This window comes from Anser brachyrhynchus (genome assembly GCF_964034855.1).
Source record: "Anser brachyrhynchus genome assembly, chromosome: 7".
Taxonomy (NCBI): domain Eukaryota; kingdom Metazoa; phylum Chordata; class Aves; order Anseriformes; family Anatidae; genus Anser; species Anser brachyrhynchus.
This window is the reverse complement of record NC_137701.1, coordinates 8,400,528-8,418,614: the sequence shown is the minus strand read 5'-3', so window position 1 is coordinate 8,418,614 and position 18,087 is coordinate 8,400,528. Positions and strand designations below refer to the sequence as shown.

General features: G+C 44.5%; 1 protein-coding gene across 12 annotated transcripts in view; it reads left to right on the top strand.

The window, feature by feature from the left end:
* Positions 1–94: 94 nt before the first annotated feature.
* KANSL1L (KAT8 regulatory NSL complex subunit 1 like) overlaps positions 95–18,087 on the top strand; it is a 63,143-nt gene continuing 45,150 nt past the window's right edge. For all 12 annotated transcript variants that reach the window (XR_013953329.1, XR_013953330.1, XR_013953331.1 and 9 more), the window contains exons 1-2: positions 95–222; positions 5,213–6,330. Coding sequence is in view for 8 of the 12 variants with exons in the window: in XM_080599016.1 (XP_080455142.1) it covers positions 5,243–6,330 (1,088 nt within the window). In the remaining 4 variants the exon portion in view is untranslated. The remainder of the gene's footprint in view (positions 223–5,212; positions 6,331–18,087) is intronic.

Here is an 18,087-nt window from a genome sequence, read left to right as displayed (position 1 = left end):
CCTCGCTCCCAGCGCCGAGCGCGCCGCCGCGCCCACGGGAGCGCGCGGGAGGGGCGGAGCGGCGCAGGCCCCGCCCCCCGCAGGCCCCGCCCCCCGCAGGCCCCGCCCCCGGGGCGCGGCGCGCTTTAGCTGGGCGCGGACTGTTCAACCGCGGCACTGCGGCCGCGCCGCGCGGGCCGGAGGCGGCGGCGCCGCTGCTGCTGGGGGAGCCGGCGGGCGGAGGCAAGCGCGGGGCGGCGGGGAGCGGCGCGGGAGGGGAGGGGAGGGGAGGGGGAGCAGGGCGAGGGGAGGGGGGACGGGGCGCGGGGGGGTGGAGCGGGGAGAGGGGACGGGGGGAACCGCGGCCCGGCGGCGGTTGGGTCCCGCGGCGCTGGCGCGCATGCGCGAGGAGGGCTGGGTGGGGGCGGGGCGGGAGGGGGTAACGGTCCGGGAGGGGGCGGGGGTTGGCGCGAGGCTTGGGCGGGAGGGGCCGCGCCTCAGCGCCGTGCCTCAGCCCCGTCGCGGTGTTAATCCGTTCCTCCCCGTCTGTGCTGGGGACCTTAGCTCCCCGTCAGTGACACCCCTCAGTGCTGGGGACCGTAACTCCCCGTCAGTGACACCCCGTCTGTGTTGGGGGCCTTAGCTCCCCGTCAGTGACACCCCGTCTGTGTTGGGGGCCTTAACACCCCGTCAGTGACACCCCTCGGTGCTGGGGACCTTAGCTCCCCGTCAGTGATACCCCCTCAGAGGTGGGAACCTTAACTCCCGACACCATACCTTGTGTCTAAGAGTGGCACCGGTCTCGTCTAAGCCCGTTTTTTATGTCCCTCCCCGAAGCCACAACTCCACAGGACGGCTGGGCTGTCGGTATGGACCTTGCAGCTGATCTAAAAGTAATACGAATGTTATCTCTATTAGTAGCATCCATTAAAAATGACTTCAGATGCTATGCTCCAAATATATGGTACTGCAGACTGAGCAGGAATTAGTTGATGGCGCGGTAATAAACTTGGAAATTATCCTCTGTGCAGCAGCACTGGTGAGCAGGGAGAAAAACAACCCTGTGAGGAGATTTTAATGAGTCATGGGTTTTATCATAAATGAATACTAATGAGTTCCACTTGAAGTATGTCCTTTTTGATGTTTTTTTATGATTAGAACTGTTTGGGTGGTCTGTCCTAAATTGCATTCTTGCTGTTCAAAGAGGGATCCTTTGTAGGTGTGTGGCGGTGTTTAGTTTTTTTTTTCCAGAGAGGAGAGATTTATGCTTGTATCTCCTGGGGAGTGCAAAACCCCAGGGTTTGTAGTTTTATCTCTTTGGTACGGACTGCACGGTGAGCGCTGCTGAAAGCTGAGACTCCCCGCATAATCCCGTTGGTTTGTTTTTTCAATCTATTAATAGAACAAAATACTAAAATGCTTAAATACTCGTCATGAGTAACGGGGCTGCTCTTGAACTGAAAACAAAGGCTGCCTATCGAGACGATTTCTTTTCTGAAAGAACAGTCCCAGGCATGCTAAATATGGTCTTCTTCCCTTTTTCTTTCATACTCCTAACCAGGACATACCCGGTGGGACCTGTACCTCCTTTGTGGCCATTGCTGCCAACTGCTCTATCAGAAAATGCAGACTATGCTGTGAGCTGTTCCCTCTATTCTTAGTAATCATTATGATCCCATTCCTCTGGTGAAAATTGGGAGGGCGAGGTAGCGTAGACCCGCGTGAATGGATGCCGTGGAGAAGCTGCCCGCGCTCCGCTCGGCGGCGGCTGGCGGTCCCAGCCAGCCAAGAAGCGCCGCAGTAGCGCCTGTCTGCCAGAGCAGCGCTTTATTTTTGTCTGGCGATAATCGGAGGGGCGGGCTGAGAGCAACTAGGGGTTACGGGACAAACAGCTCAATGCTGTAGGAAACCAGGTATTGCCAGTTCTGTTGCAGGTGGTATCTAAGGGGCTGTAACGCAGCTCTTGTCAGTTGGAAATAGAATATTTTTGTACACTCTTACTGAACTTAATGTGGGGTATTTCAGCAGATGCTGTCATCTGCTGGTGACTTTGCTTTGCTTTCGGAATGTTTTCTAAAGGAGTAAATATTGGAAGTTCCTCTATCTAAAATACAGTTAGTCTGTAAATAAACCGGAGACAAGTTAGTTATATTTGTTTGAAATGTAATTTGTGGGCAGAGTAGACACCTAAATTTGAAAGTCAAAAAAATAATACAGAGGAGCCTTACAAACCCTCCCACAAGTGGAAGTTTTAAAAAAGATGACAAAAATCATGAAGAGACAAACCAACACCCCTGCCAAGCAAAAGTCCCCCAGCATATTGTCTGTAGTGTTGTGTAACATAAGTGATATTGTTATGCAAGGGGGGAAAGAGTCAAAAAGCGAGAGGACTATAAACAAAAGCTGCAGGCTGGGAAGGGAATGCCAGCTTGCATGCAGCAGGGCTTGCTCTTGTTGTTTAATAGGGTGCTACTGCTGGCCTACGTGAAGACATTAGATTCAGCAGTCAGACAAATTATAGTGAGGTAAGGTGGGTAGAGAAGGGTGTAAGAGCGAAACATCCGGTAAGGAGTAAGAAGAGGTGGCAGGGTGGAGGGCAGCAGCAGAAAAACAGGGGTAGCTGCGGCATTAGGGGTTGGTAGTTGTCATGTTCAGTGGCGAGAGAAGGCAGCAGGGTGTGGGTCGGGGCAAACTGCAGTCCCAGGCTATATCCTGCTGGGTAATTAAGGCATTACGGAGGATAAGCATAAAGTCACTTGAAACATCAGTTGCTATCCTGTGCGTGTCTGATACTTGTTTCTTCCCTTCCCCTTATTTTACATCAGCTTTCCTTTTTACAATACTTTTTAGTCTTTCAAGTGAAATATATATTACACAGACAAAAAGCAAAACATTTGCCAGTTTAGTGTGGAGGTTTCAACATCAGCACAGCAGAAATGCAAGTAGAACACAATGGAAAAAATCCTTGAAATGGTTTACCTGTGACAAAAAAGCTTTTTCCAGAATGACAACACAGACTTTTCCTCAGTACTGTATTACACTACTTGCCCTCCCTCCCCTTGCCTTTTTTTTTTTTTTCCCCAGAAGGTAATAGGTTTGGCTCTGAAAACTCAGTTCCAATAAGGGTGGAGTGAGATTATTTTTTGCTGCTTTCTGCCAAAATGAAATAAAATGTGTCAACATGAAAATTGTACAATTTCTGTGCAGCCAAGTGCTTGTACTAAAGTTTGTTTTTAATTTTTTTTGCAGCTCGTAGTTAGTTTTGCTGGTGTGCCAATGACATTTTGTGTGTTTGTGTGTGAACTTCTTGGAGAAACGCCAAGGGCTGGAGTCTGGGATAGTACCAGCTTTTATAAAGTCTTTTTGATGTCGCTGAAATTAGAGGAACACACGTGAAGCGTTTCACACAGCTGTCTTCAGGGCAGAAACGTTGTGTGAAGTTTGTAAGTTCCTGGGTGAGGGGTTAGGTGGGAGATTTTTCTCTTTGAAAGCATTTACTTTTTAGTTGTGTTTTAGCTTAACTATCTTTTGTCAGAAACTGATAATTGGTGGCTTGTCTGGTGCTCTTTAGTTCAATGTTAGGGGTTTAATTTGAAGCTACTTCAATTTTCCTTTTCTTTCCATCTTTCCCCTAAAGAAGGAAAAAAAAAAAAGTCCCCCAAGCTAAAATAATTGTGCCTGTTAGTTCCTACAGGGGTAGAAGGACACAGAGCTGTCAGCCAGCCTGATCCGGAGAGCATCGCAGCGTCACAGGCGTGTCCTTGTCAGGTCCCAGTCACGGGGCTCTTACTCTGAACAGCTCACTGCTAGGGAGAGTGAAAGTTAAAATCCTGTGGGTTTTTTTAGTACTGTTGTTTAGGGTTAGCGTGAGGGCTGCTGAACCTGGTCCCGGTGATGCTGAGTAGGAGCTGTACAGAGGTGAAAACTTAACGGCTGAGCTCCTAACTGCTTTTCAGGTTAATCAGAGAATTTACGGTGAAGTTACTGCGCTACTCTCACTTTTGCCACCCTTCTCTTGTTTCTGGTTTTGCCTCTAGTTTCTTAACCAAGAACAGACAGTAGCTTGCTGTCCAGGCTTCTGCGGGCCAGGCTCAGTTCAACCTTCCTTTGTGTTTATTTAACCATCTCCTAAACAGAGTTGAAAGTAGGGTATAAGACAATGACTCCTGCACTGCAGGCTGTGGAATGATAAAATGGGGCATGTCGGGATAGCCGGTGACAAGAAGTGGTGAAGGTTTACCCTGGTCTTTCCATCCCAAAAGTTTGGGAACCCTTGATCTAAGCTATGACAAGCCACAGGCAAAAGAGTCATTGTAGGAAAGCTGATTGTTTTTACTCCAGGGGATATCGAGGAGTGTTGGGTTTGTATTAAACAAACAGTGCCTGATGAGTAAAAAACGGGATACAAAAGCAGGGGAAGGATTTTAGGAAACATTCAGAACTCGCACTTCCCTGTTTTTAGAGCACTAGCCTTGATGACTAGTTCCTTAAGTGTTCTGTGAGCATATATAATTAAATAATCAAATACTTGCTATACGTAAATTGACTTTGAATACGTTTCTCCTAGTAGTGTCTCTGAGTTTATTTCAGAGTGTTTCATCATGTGGTAGGTGTTCTGATTAGCTGCACTTGTAATAGGTAGCTGCATATCTCCCATTCTCCTGTTTCTGTCGTGCTGTTGTTGACTCATTTAAAGTATAAAAAAAAAAAACACCTTGAACGAAGACCAAATGCAACTTAAAGTACTTATCTCCAGAGCAGATTAAAACAAAATCCCACCAGAGTTCTGGGTTGGGAATATGTAGATGTGCATCTGCGTTTGTGCATCTACATACACACGCGTGTGCTCGTTTTAAAATGCATCCTTCTAGCCCTACGGCTTTTGGTCATGTTTTGAGTTTAAGCAAGGTTAGATGACAGTCGTGAACTCTGAGAGGCTTATTTCTAAGACTGATAGGATCAGAAATGCGATGAGGTGTGAACACTTACTCCCCTGCGAGGTGGAGGCTTTTATTGTACATGGGACAACCTCTGCGTGAAATAAATTAAAACTCGAGTGTGCTTGTTTGCCTCAGGGGAGGGTGTAGTCTGTGCGTGTTCTTTAGATAATGTCCTTTTTATGACATATTTAAATAATATTTAAGTGTTGAAAAACTGAAGTGCCTGAGCAAGTTGTTGTATTTGTATCGTGTCATGAAAATGAGAAAATTTACATGGCCCGTGTTGTTTTCAGGTTTGCTGTAAACTACCTACAGTAGCTATAATGACACCAGCCCTCAGAGAGGCAGCAACAAAAGGTCATGGTATCCACTTGTCACCTTCTTTGTCCTCTAGAGCTATGGAGTCTGATACAACTTTGTGCATGGAAAATTCCAGAGCAGTGGAAGAGAAGATAAGAGAGGACTCCATCGCACGGATTACTTGCTCAGTCCTGGGGTTCCCCACTGCTGAGCCCAGCCTCAGGAATGATATCTTCAGCGTGCAGCATTTCGCTTCTCCGCCGTCCTCCAAGCGCTATCAGTCTGTCTTGTTAATGAGCACAAATTCTGCATTTAGCAACAAAACCGGTAAGCCAATGAAATCGGGAGAGCCTGACTGCTCCAGGATGAGAAGCGCATTACATAATGGTGCTGACACATCGCTCGGTCAGATCAGTCATTCGGGACCTGAGGAGCAGGTCAAAGGGATCGCTTTTCCAGACACCGCATCTCCAAATCTGGCAGAAACGCCAAGACTTTTGGATTCAAATGTGACCGAATCCAGTAATGCAGAAGAAATGCAGCTCTTAAATGGTAAATGGTACAAGAAGAATGGGTTTTGGGGTAGGGCTTTGGGAGTCTGCGCTGAAACAATAAAAGGGGATTTATTACACCAAATTCTTCACGGGCCTTCAGAAGGGATTTTGAGCAGCACCCGGGAGGAGGTGTATGCTCGCTTACTCCAGTGTGTCACTAAGCAACAAAAGGAAATCAGCCGCGCCAAAAGGACTCAGAAACGTTTACAAATGCTCCTGGCAAAGCACGTTATCAAACACTGTGATCAGCAGCTGAAATGCTTCGTAAAACATCAGTTACAAAGAATGAAGGTTTTCCATGAGCCAACCAGGTTTTTGAGCAGTAGCTCCCTCAGGTGTGCGGAAGGTTGGCCAGAAAGCAGCGCAACTACTTTGGAAAGTAGTTCCAGTGCGGATGTGCAGAACGGAGTTTGTGTTGCACCTGGGGAAATCCGGGGCTTTGCACTTTCTGCCGGAGGGCTGCTCTCTCGTGTGGAGAAGGACCTGGACTCAGATGCAACGTGTAGCAGCTCAGATGAAGACTGTGACGAACAGACTGTAAGAACAACTATGGAAGCGTAAGTGTTAAATTCCTGCTAGACTCATGTGCTTGATGCTTATAAATCAAGCTGGAGGGGGCTAGACCTGCAAATTCCTTCTGGTGTGAGTAACCTCACTCAGTAGGTAGGCCTCCTGCGGGAGGACTGCCGACGTGAGCCAGGTTTGGCAGGGTCCAGCCAGAAGTAGGAGCATGGAACTGTGCAGCATTTACGGAGCAGTAACTTCAGCAGGCTGTAGAGCTAGACTTTGTACTGCATCCTGTCAGTTTGCATTGCATTAGCACTGCTAATTATTCAACACTCCGATGATGCTGTAAATCAAAACAAATAGCGATAGCAGTGCAGTAAGGGAAACTTTAGGCCAGTAAAAAAAAAAAAATCATTTTATTTGTGTTCTGAGTTATTAAGTATCAGTCAACATTAGGATATTGAAGTCCACTATGACATGGTAAAGACTAAATATGATCATCAATGCAGATGTCAAGCCATCCAGAATTTGGGGGGTGCACATTGAAAAAGTTTGGTTCTTTGAATTATAATTAAAAATGTTAATTTACTTAATGAGGTTGTTCTGTTAATTTGAAGCTGGCAGGATTGTTTTTGTTGTTGCTGGTATCTTTTTCAAGAAGTACTAGAGTGAAATTAATGTAATTAACTAATTCTGCAGTTCTCTGGGTCTATTAAATTGACAAGTAACCTGTCAATACAAATTATTGTAGCTTTGGAAATTGGTGATGGGGAAGAGAAGTGGATGGTTAAATTGTTTTAGCCTGTTTTTTCTTTTTTTTCTTACCTTACTACAACGTTAACTCACTATCTGCCGTTGAGAAATTGTAGAAAGCAGTGAGAAGACAGCTTCTTTCCCCTTCTGACAGGTGAAGAGAACAGAGCACGTCTTAAGATCTGGTAGGATGTGATGGTGAGAGTAGATAGGTAGGAACTTTCTGGTGCTTACATTTGTAGCACTTGAACTCAGGACCGTTTTTGTGTTTGCTGATCTCCTGTTACAGGAGACGACTTTTAGGGAGTTTCTGGAAAGCACTAAGAGTGACACTGGTGTTGAAGGAAAATCAGGTATTTAAAGAAAAAATTTCTTAGTTTTTTCAAAAGCTTAATGTATCAAATCCCTGCTGCATTTTGTTAAACTCTGTAGATCTCGAAAACAGTAGAAGAAATGCAACATAAACATGAGTTTTCATTTTCTTTTACATATTGTCAGTGATAAATACAATATTAAAAAGACCAAAGCGTAATGAGTTGCCAGCTGAGCTATGATCGCTTTAAATATTTGAGTCTGCACAAAATTATTCTTTTGAAATACTTCAGTGCAAACACAGCCTCGTGCTCCTGGTGCTGGAGAATCAGCATTCTTCTCTTAGCTGATACATTTGAACTTCTGAGTACCAGCTCTGCCTCTGGGGTTCTTATCTGGTGATTACACGAGCTGAATAGGGAGAACTGATGAGAAATGCTGATTCTCAGAGGGTTGTGAATAGTCTAAAACTTGGACTGAAGTTCTGCGCAAGGGCTTTCTTTTTTATTCTTGCCAGGGACAGTCCAGTTTCTCATTCTGCCAGTCCTTTATTTCTTTTAGTTTTCGAATTCCTTAAGTTATCTTTCCACTTAAGGCGTATTCAGTTTGTTTTGTTGCACTGACAAAAAAAATGCAGAGGTTTATTAAGTACACAGACACCACCTTTGGCTTAGGACATCCCCAACCTGCAGCTGCTGGAAGCTGAGGGAGTATTCTTGAGAAGTGCTGCTCTGTGCTGCCCCGTTTCAAGGCTGTTACCTGGCCACTGCTTAGAGGCAGGAGACTTGGTAGATCATCTGTAGGCTGACTTGGTGCAACCTCTTTTTTTCTTTTTCCTCTTCTTTTTATGTTCCTCCAGTAAAGCAGCAGGGATGTCGTGGTTAGCAGTGTGCATTGGCAAAGGCTTTGTTGTGTTGTCAGCACAAGAATCGCTGGTGTTTGAACTGTGCTGCTGGACCCACAAGCTCAGAGTTAAAAGCACTGGCTGATTTAAGTTGAAGACTTTTGTCTGTGTGCACAGGTTGAGCCAATGCTTGAATTAACATTGCAGCAAGAACAGGCTGTCTCTCATCTGAATTTATCACTATCTTAAGCTTGGAATGGTTTTCTTCCTTCTCCACCTTTCCCAAGATGTATCTGCCCGGCTAAAAGGCTGCACTTTTCCTCCAGGATGGCAAAGGTACATCAGTTTTGCAGCAGTGCAGCTGCTGAGCCTTGCTTTTCTCCTGAGCTTTACCACTTGGAAGTTTCTTTGGGTCGTCTTTGAGCAGGACAAAAACCTAAAAGTTAGCATCCATTTTTACTTCCACTTAGTGGATTTATGTTGCTTTGAAATGCCTTTCTCTCCTAGGGAATTGGTTCTTAGTGTTTTCCAGAAATATTGTGATTATGTGGGTGAGGGAATGCTCGTTGCCTCGCTTTTTGACTTTTATTTCTCACCTGGAAAGACTCCTCCTCTCTGTTATATTCTAGATGTTATGAGGTTCTATTAATGCAGTGACAGATGGGGAAAATGTTTGTGGTTTGCCTATATCACCTTATACTGATTGCATTTAACTTTCACAAATCATCATGCTAGTCGGAGGCTATTTGCAGTAGGTCATTGCTACATCCTTGTTTTGTGTGGGGGGGAGGGGGTATCAATCCAAAACGTAAGGGGAGAGTGAGGACCTTCTCCGTCCGTGTTTACCTGAGACCAGGCTGTTTCCCATCAGCATGGAGAAGTTCCGATTCCAGCCCAAATTTTTCATGGCAGGAAAAAAAAAATGGATCTATTTTTAACTTTTTGAACCTGTTCATTCTCGTTACCCTGAAAAGGGTTTTGCCCGATGAGTGTTGACATAAGCTCTTCTGAGCTGTGTCTCGGTGCTTGGTGTCTCAAGTAAGATTGTCTCTATCCATCTATTTCAATACCCATGTTGGTCAGTTGCAAATAGCCCCTGCAAGGCGCTTAGACTGTTGCTCATCCCTTGGGCCTTGCATCGGTGCTGTCCTCACACTAGAGGTTCTCGGTCTGCTGGTGAGCGCAGTTCTTTTAGTTGACAGTTTACAGTGCTTCTCTGGTTTCTAGAGGGACTGGAAAATCTTGTCCCGTTTCAGAAACTTTATCAAAACATATTTGGGCTTTTGAGTATTTGTCAATATGAAGAAACAGTTGGCTCATCGCAGGAATTTTGGCGTTTTGCTGCTGGTGTCAGCTCTTTAACTTGTCACATCTTCCATGGAAGGTTTCTTAGGCACTGTACTAAACTTTCATCAGTAGCTTGTCATTTCCTAGTACTGTTCTGGCCTTTGGGCAAGAAATTCCCAGCGACACTGTGTAGGGGATATGGTAGTGCTTCTCTGTGCTTTCTTAAAGACAGACGTTAGGTGCTAGCTCTATGTTCAGTGCATTAACCAAAGCGGATGGAGCACCCAGGGAGGCCATCAGAAAGCTGAGCATAGGCAGTTCCCTCAGGAAGTCACAGCTCACAGCAGCCAGCTAAAATGCAGCATAGACAACGCTGCACCAGCCGAGTTTACTTGGAACTTTTCGATCTTTCTTTATGGTTCATGAACATGGAAGATTTACCGTGGAAAATGATCCCAGATTTCAAACAAGGTGACCGGGGGGAGGATGTGAGTTTGCAGTGTTTTCAAGAGCATCTCTCTGCTCAGGGAGCTGCCTATCATACCTTCCTGGGCTAACTCTGCATCCTCAGTCAGGTGTTTTGTGTGATTCTGATGTGGCTGGAGGTTCTGGTTGTTTGCAGTGTACTTCCAAATGCCCTGAGTGATCTTCCAGAATCAAAAGGTCCATCCCTGGGGTTCTTTGAAGGCACAGCTGCTCACCCCATCAAACAGTAATGTCTGTACCTAATTGATTAGAGAGAAAAGCTTCTTACAATAGATTTTTCTGTGAAACAAGTAGCTGTCTGTCTACTTGGGAAAAGTCCCGTGCCCTCTTCCCCCATCTGAATACAATCCTTTTGCATCATGTGGCGGGATTTTTTCCTTCTGAAATATTTTCATGCTTTTCCTCTGATTTTGAAAGACATGTTTTACTGATTATCTTCCAGCAACCTCAAGCCTGACGAAGTAGCACTGTTGTACTTTTCCATGCCCACAGGGTTCATTGCGCCTGGAAACTTTTTTAATGAATGTGCAGCGATAGTAAATCTTCCCCCACCCCCTGCTTTTTCTTTTTTCCTTTAATTTCTAGTTGGAACGAGAAAAGATTGGAAATCTACTTTTAGTACAAATACTTGGCGGGGAGGGGAGCGGTAAGGCGGAGAGAATACAGGAAGGAAGAAAATATTATGACTGGTATCTCCAGATCTCATCTGTTTGTTCTAGATTATTTTCCATTTTTGCTAGCATTTTTCTCATGGCTAATTGAGGAACATCAGTGCACTTCTGCAGGCCTCGCGACAGAAGGCACTGCTTAAGGGCTGGGGCTCATTGCCCATCTTTGAGCCATGTTATAAGGTGAAGCTATTTGTTTTTGCAAGATCAGGTCCTAATTTTCCACTCTGAGCTGTAATTTCACTTCAAACCTGATAAGAGGACTGGATTCTGGTTTTTGGAAGGGGAGGGAGACAGTCTGCCAGCACTAAATGCTGTTCTCCGTTTCTCTTAAGCACAAAACCCCAATTGTTTCCAGTTTTTAAGACCTTTTTAGTTTACAAGTCAGGGAAATGTCTTATTTGCATAAAAGATTAATGTGAGGGCTTTTGAATACGTATAAATTCATAGGTGCTAATAATATGCTGATTTCAAAATGTTTTACACATTGCTTTTTCACGAATTCCATTCTCTTAATTCTTGGCTCCTGTCACTAGGATGTGGGAGGAGAGTTGTTACCAGGGAATGAAAGAAAAACTAGCTTTCTATTACCTTCTGTTTTCTTTCTAGGGGCACAGGTATTATTTCAGAATATATTTTAACCTCATTTGGTTGGATTTCCATAAGAGGGATTTACAACTTCAGGGTCGCCCATGCGTTTACTGTTTTTCTTTAGAAATCTGATGTACGGCAATAGCAGCTTGGTTTTGTGCAAGACTTCCTTCTTGCAATACCAGAGTAATGCTCTTGTGAATGAGGATCCTGATTTCGAACCTGTAATTACCTTAATATTTCTGCAGCTGCTGAAAGCAGGCTGAATGGTTGTAATGAAAGGCAGCAAGTTTGACAAGTTGTAACATGCAAGGGAATCTCAGAGCTGGGAATGTCAAAGCTTTTGAGCTAAATAAGTGCTGAATGCATATTAAATAAAAACTTGGCAGTGCTCTTCTGAATGACAACTTAATACACAGTCAACACAGCATAGTAGAGCAGAGACTCTAATAAGCAGACACATGTATGTACATGATATCCTCGCGCGCTTAATTAAATGGTAGATCAAGAAGAGTTTGGTGCTCAATGGGAACTGCTGATTAATCAGGGTTTTACAGTGAGCATTTCTTCTGTTGCTAAGCTGTGAAATGTGCTTGTTTTAATGGCGAGATTTGTTTACAATGAACAGCAAACTGTCTCCGTTACATCTTGTGGAGTAAGGGCATTGCGATTTCAGTTTGCAGATAACGTTGATTTCAGAAGAATCGACTTCAAAGGGATACATCCAGTGCCTTTGAAAATCAGTGTTCGTGGGCCCCTGATACAGGAAATCATTTAAATGCTTTCCGTTTCACATGAAATAAAAAGTGTGCATAAAGGCTTCCCAAAATAGGAATGCTCTCCTGTAACAGGGTTTCATTCATACTGCTAAATATGGGTTAGGAATGTAACTTTAGGTCTCAGATTTAAATATATTGACCTATGCTCTTTTTTATTGAAACCAAAATCGCTGTAAATTATTTTATTTTCATCCCAACATTCTACCTAGCTGCTGTGGGCCTTGTGTTGGGGAATTTAAATTGACGACTTCCCAATTAACAAACTTCTAATTATCAACTCTGGCATTAAAAGAAATGCAAACTGAAGCACGTGCATCGTAACCTGCCCTTCCTCCCAGCCAGCAGGGGCGCACAGTGTAACCATGAAATTCAGTAGGCCTCCACCCCAGGATCCAGCCAAACCCCCAAACCAAGAAGGTTGCAACTGTCCAAACACAGATTCGTCCTTCTGTCCGTCCCTTGCCCCTGCAGCCCCTGGCGCTCCGTACCGCCAGAGTGAGGCCAGTTGGAAGCTGGAGTGAGATGTCACGGCACTGCCACACCTGCCTCCAGAAGAATATAAGTGCAGATTTGGGGACAAACTTCTGAGGTTGCAAAGGAGCATTGATACTCTGCCTGCAGGCTGCAATAATGTGCCAATGTACTTGTCTTTAAAGGATTATATTGTAAGCTCTATCTTATTTTATGTTGATCGTGGGATGCAAACGTAGCACTGCTTCCTCGATGTCTTTTTTCAAGGGCAGTTGTGTAATACTTACAGGGAATTTCTAGGCTTGTGTTCCTGGTGTGTTGTTGTTAGCCTATTGGTGTTGTGCCGTTTCAAAGACGAGAAAAAAAGCCTGATTCCAGGCAGCCCTGGTGTTCCTGAGGTTTTATTTTTTTTTTTTATTTTTTCCTATGCATGTTAGCACTACCTGCTTCTGTGCTCTGTTGATCTGCTCTGCAGCATGCAAAAGTTAAGTGGAAGAAGCTGGCGTGCTGGAGCAGCCCATGGAAACTTAAAAACTCATTCCAAAATATTCTGAGCAAATGGCATTTATGGCTAAGCATTTTGCAGGTGTTTTTATTTTATTTTATTAAAAGGTGAAACGGTGCCGACTGTTTACCTTTTGCAGGTTTTTACTTCTCGGGTGGTTAATATTCTAACCGACCCTACCTCCACCAGCCAGTTTGGCCTTTTATCATTAACATCTGTGAAGAATTACGTAAAGAGAACTGAAGATGAAAAGCACCTACCAGTTCATGAAGTCAGCCGTCGGAGTTCAGCACCGTAACAGATAACTGTTTTAAGAAGCTGAATGTATTTCTTTCGTTGAACCCTAAACTAACAGTTCAGTGCGAGTGTGACGATTCAGTCTCTGTATAAGAGCTATAGTAATCGTATGATTTGGTGCAGGAGCCCTGTAGCTGGAAAATACTGGCTGTAGCATCTCCTTGGATTAGAAGATGTAATTTCTCCTTTTCTAGGATATCCAAGCACAGAAACTCCTTTTTTCTCTTTATATTTTCAGTTATCCTACAGTTGTGTTTTTTTCCCCAAATACTGATTTCTCCCCTTGCTTCGCCCCTTCTCACTTTCCCTTCTAAACTTATTTGTTGAAGACGTAAAAATCTTACTGTGTTGCCGCTTATTTTTTTTCCCCACTCTAACTCTGTATCATGAATTTTCTTTTCTAGGGAAACCCACAGCTATGGTTGATAATTTGAGGTATTAGTGCCTAAATTCCTCAGGCCTGCTGGTTCAGCACAAATATTCAGCTGCATAAAGTTTGCCAGTTTGGGAAGACAAGAGATGGTGGGCGCCAGTAATTGTTGCGATAAGCAGTTGCCGATGTCTGTAGACGATAGGGAGAGCTGTAACCCATCTGCTGGGAGGCCGGGTAGTGTTTCGGAGTGAAATCTCTGCCAGGTAAAAACTCCTGGTGAATGCCAAAGAAGATAACAAGCCCGACTGCAGACCTTTGCTGAGGTCTCAGCATAACTCTGCATACCAGAGAGCCTCTCTCAACCCATGAGGGGTTTTTAAGTGTGTAGTTTGGTTTGGTGCCTGTTAGCGCAAAACGGTGGCATATTGCTCTCCGTGTTTGGTCTGTGGTGACTGTCAGAGTAAATAAGCAGTGTTCTGTTGTGTGGTGCGATGCCAGAGGATGATACTAGCTGCAGTTTGTTTTAATCTTGTTTTCACTCTGGGATGCATGGAAGAGGTTGAGTTCATGAGGCAGCGCTCTGATTTTTCTTTCATGTCCTTATTATGGATTTAACAGTTAACCAGTCCAGGGGAATTAATACTTCAACAGCAACTGAAGTTAGTTAATTCTGAAAACAAACACTGAGTAGGCGTGCTGGAAGAATTAGTCCTTGAGAAAGCATTTACGGGTCATTTCATAGTTGGACATGTTTGTTTAGCCATTATGAGGATTGGAAGTTTTTGGTGGGAGTGGGCATTTTTATCTCATGAGTAAAATCTAGATAAGATTGTCTAGAGTACATTCACTACATGTCTGAATTCACCTAATTTAAGCATTTTTTTTATATGATACCATCTCCTGGTTTTCACAGGTTAACTCTTGTTGACTGGCAGTGTCTGGAGAGAGGAGAAAAGTAGCCCTGCTGAATTTCACTGCTGTGCTGTCAGAAGCCCCGCACTCACCTTAATGCCTTGCAAAAACGCTCGTATCCAAGCCAGCTGCGTTCTGAGCATTGCCACGTGTAGTCCCAGGCAAGCTGCCTGTAATGCTGGTGTAAAATTAGGGCCAGTTCAGGATGTTCACAGGCTCGTGGCTCCGCTCCTGTGGGACCCCACAGAGCTAGCGTGCTGTTAAGCTGGGGTGAGACAGTGCCACGGGGTGGATGTGAACTCTTTGGTGTTTTCATACAATTGAGTGAGCTTCCCAAGACAACCGGGGGATTTGTGATTTTTTTTTTTCCAGTGTGTGTTAAGTCTCATGAATTTCAGTATGAGTCATACCATGTCTGGATAGGATTTAAAGATCGGGAGAGTTTTCTGATTGTTCACTTTTCAATTTCCAGACTCGAGTCCTTCATCAGAATAGTGAAGTTCTGCTGTTGTTCACAGTGACTCCTCACAAGACAGGTGATGAGCTTTTTATCCTGAGAGTAATTAGTCTGTAGTTTATGAGCTGATCCTTGCTCCCAAATACTTCATTGTCACACAGTTGGCAGTAGGCATCTGGTAGCACAGGAGATCCCAGCGAGAGGAGGAGATGAACCAGCAGGGCTGGCCACGGTCAGGATCACTGCATCGCTTTGGGACTAAATCATCTGAAAACTGGATACCAGAAATATGTGGGATTAAATGGAAGGGGACCCGGCACAGCAGAGAGAGCAAAAACCACAGGGTTAGGAAACCAAGGTGGGCATGTAAGTATGAGAGGACGTCAGGAGCAGCTGCCATTCTTACATTTCCTGCGGAATTTCGGAGTTTTTCCCATCCACCCAACGTGAATGCCTTCCTTCCCTGCTTGTCCTTGTTGAAGAATGTCGTAACTTGACAATTTTGACGTTCTTTGAAACAAAGCTTTTGGGAGGAGCCTGTGTTTTGAGTTGGCAAACCTGTGTTCTGGAGTCTTGGTGTGGGTCTGCCGCAAGCATCCTCCTTTCCTGTGCGGTAGGAAGCACCCTGTCATTGTCCCTGCAGGCATGTCATGGTAGGGGCATGCTAAGTGTTCCCTCTTGAAATTAGGAGGCTGGAAGGCTTTGCTTTCCTTTTAATTTTCACAGCTTAAGATAAGCGTGGAGAACCTTGCTTTGCATTCAGCTGTATGCTCTGAAGTATTGGCTTTCCAGAGCACCTGTGCAAGACCCAAACAGCAATGTGTGCCTAGCACAGCAGTTGTTATTTTGGCTAGCAGTTCCTCTTTGCAGTTGGTTAAGTAGCCTGGGGTTGTTCTTTGGGACCGGCTGATCTTAGCTATTGGAAAACATAAATCTCACCCTCAACTTCAGGGAGGCCCTGGGAGGAGAAGACACTTCCAAAGTCCTCTTGCTTTCTTCAGTGTTGGTCTGATTACGTAAATGCATGGTCTGTTCTTGTTTCTCTGTTTTGGGAGAAAGGTAGGAGTGCTGTGGGGTTGTAGGGAGCTGGGAGGACAGATTCGTAGCCTGGAGTATTCCTCCTTATAGTCTGTCCACAGATCATGGCTAAAAACTTTCCAGACCAATAGTACCAGCTGTAACATCAGTGCATTATCGGTGCTCATCAGTTGCCTGTTCAGCCTCAGCAGAAGAGAGTAGCTTTGAAATACTCATACTGCCTCTGCTGGTGTCAATCCCAGTTTGAATCCTTTCCCATACTTCAGGGCCATGCAGTACAGCTCCCTAGTTACATTTTCATCGCACTTAGTCTGCATTCTGTGCTCTTTGTGGCTTGTTTGTTCTTTTGCATTTCTTTTTTCTCTTTCCTCTTGCAAGTCATGCAGGACTGATCTCCTGCAGTTCAGCCAAAACAGTAGAAATGCCAGCCAGCGTCTCAGCGGAAAACAGATTTTGCCTCTGCTGCAATTCCAACATGTTTTTCTGGGGAAATTCAAATGGTTTGTTTGTGCAAAATGAAGATTCTTCCCATTCTTGTGGCCCTGAAGTAGTGCAAGAGATCACCTGCAGATCTAGAGTCAGCTCAAGAGCAATCAGTTTATCTGCTGATAAATGTTTCACTGTACTGTAGCACTGACCATTAGTAACTGTTGGAAATACGACATGGTTTGTATGGACTTGCCAGCAGAATTTGAAATTCCTGTGGAGGAGGTAGGAGGGGGAAAGCACGGAAACCAAGTAGAGATGCCTGCAAAAGGAGCCCAGAGGAGGCAGGACAGACAGCTGCTTCTTTTCTTCTCTCCTTCCCAGCAGAGAACCAGAGCTGGGAGCTTCTGCTGTAGCACCTGATCTGACTTCTTCCATCAGACCTGGTTCTTTTTGTAACCTTGGTGGGTGCTTTTTTGTGTTTGTTTTTTTTTTTTTTTTTCCCCTTCTCTGGATCTGTAGAAGTAATGAGTTTCACCTTGAAACAGCTTTCTTTATCCACCTAAACCAACAAAACGAAAGAAAGAGGGACACCGGAGTTACTAGTTATCCTAGTGTTAAAAGTATTCAGTCATCTACTCCTGTTCATCAAAAACTGCCCGCAAATTCTTGTTGTCTCATTTCTTTGCTGAGTGAATGTTAGACTGTACACTCCAACATACCAGGAATATGATATACATCAATTATATTTTATTGCTTTATTGGGATAGCGGCTTGTTACTCTTCATTGCTTGGGTTACTGTAATGTTTGCTTGCATACAGCTCACTGTAAGAGCATAAAGGTAGCTTATAAAGATGTTATCATTTGCTGAGGTGTTACAGGATGTACTAAATAGGTTGTAGAGAAACACATTTGGAAGCAAAGATGGTAAATAAATAACGTGAGCTCAAACAAAGGGCGAAGGACCGAGATGGGAACAGAATTTTGCAGCTTGGTACTTGGCTTGCACCTCCAGCACCTTCCCTTGTGCACCAGTCTGTCTGTCTGTCTGCAGGGCATCAGAACTAGGGAAGGGATCGAGCCTTTAACTTGCTTCATTCACCTTCCTCCTGAGGTTAAAATTAACCACAAGCAATTCTGCGCCCGTGTCACCGTGCAGCTGCCCAGCTGCTTGCGCTGACACCAACACGGGACAGCCAGGGCTGGCGGGGAAGAGAAGCTGAAGTCGCTTCCTTTGGCGTGAGCCTGGTCTTGGAACTGGAGGAAACTTTCTCGCAGAGGAGCCTCAGGACATCGTTATTATAGTGTAATTAAACTAACAGGATTTAATTGTATACCACTCTTACTTTAAGGCTTTAAGAAATACCTATGTAGTATTTTAGAAGTGAACATCTACATAATAGATTTAACACCAAATGCAGTGAATTCAAGACTGAATTCTGTGTTTAAGGAAAAAAAAAACTCTGCAAACACGTTTTTGAAAAATAACTGGTGATGCAACTTTGGAGCGGATTTGTTTGAGATGAAAGGCAGTAATATACAGATAGGATTTGTTTATCTTAAGGTTACAAAATTTAATTGCTCTTCTGTTATCTGTTGCGGTTAGC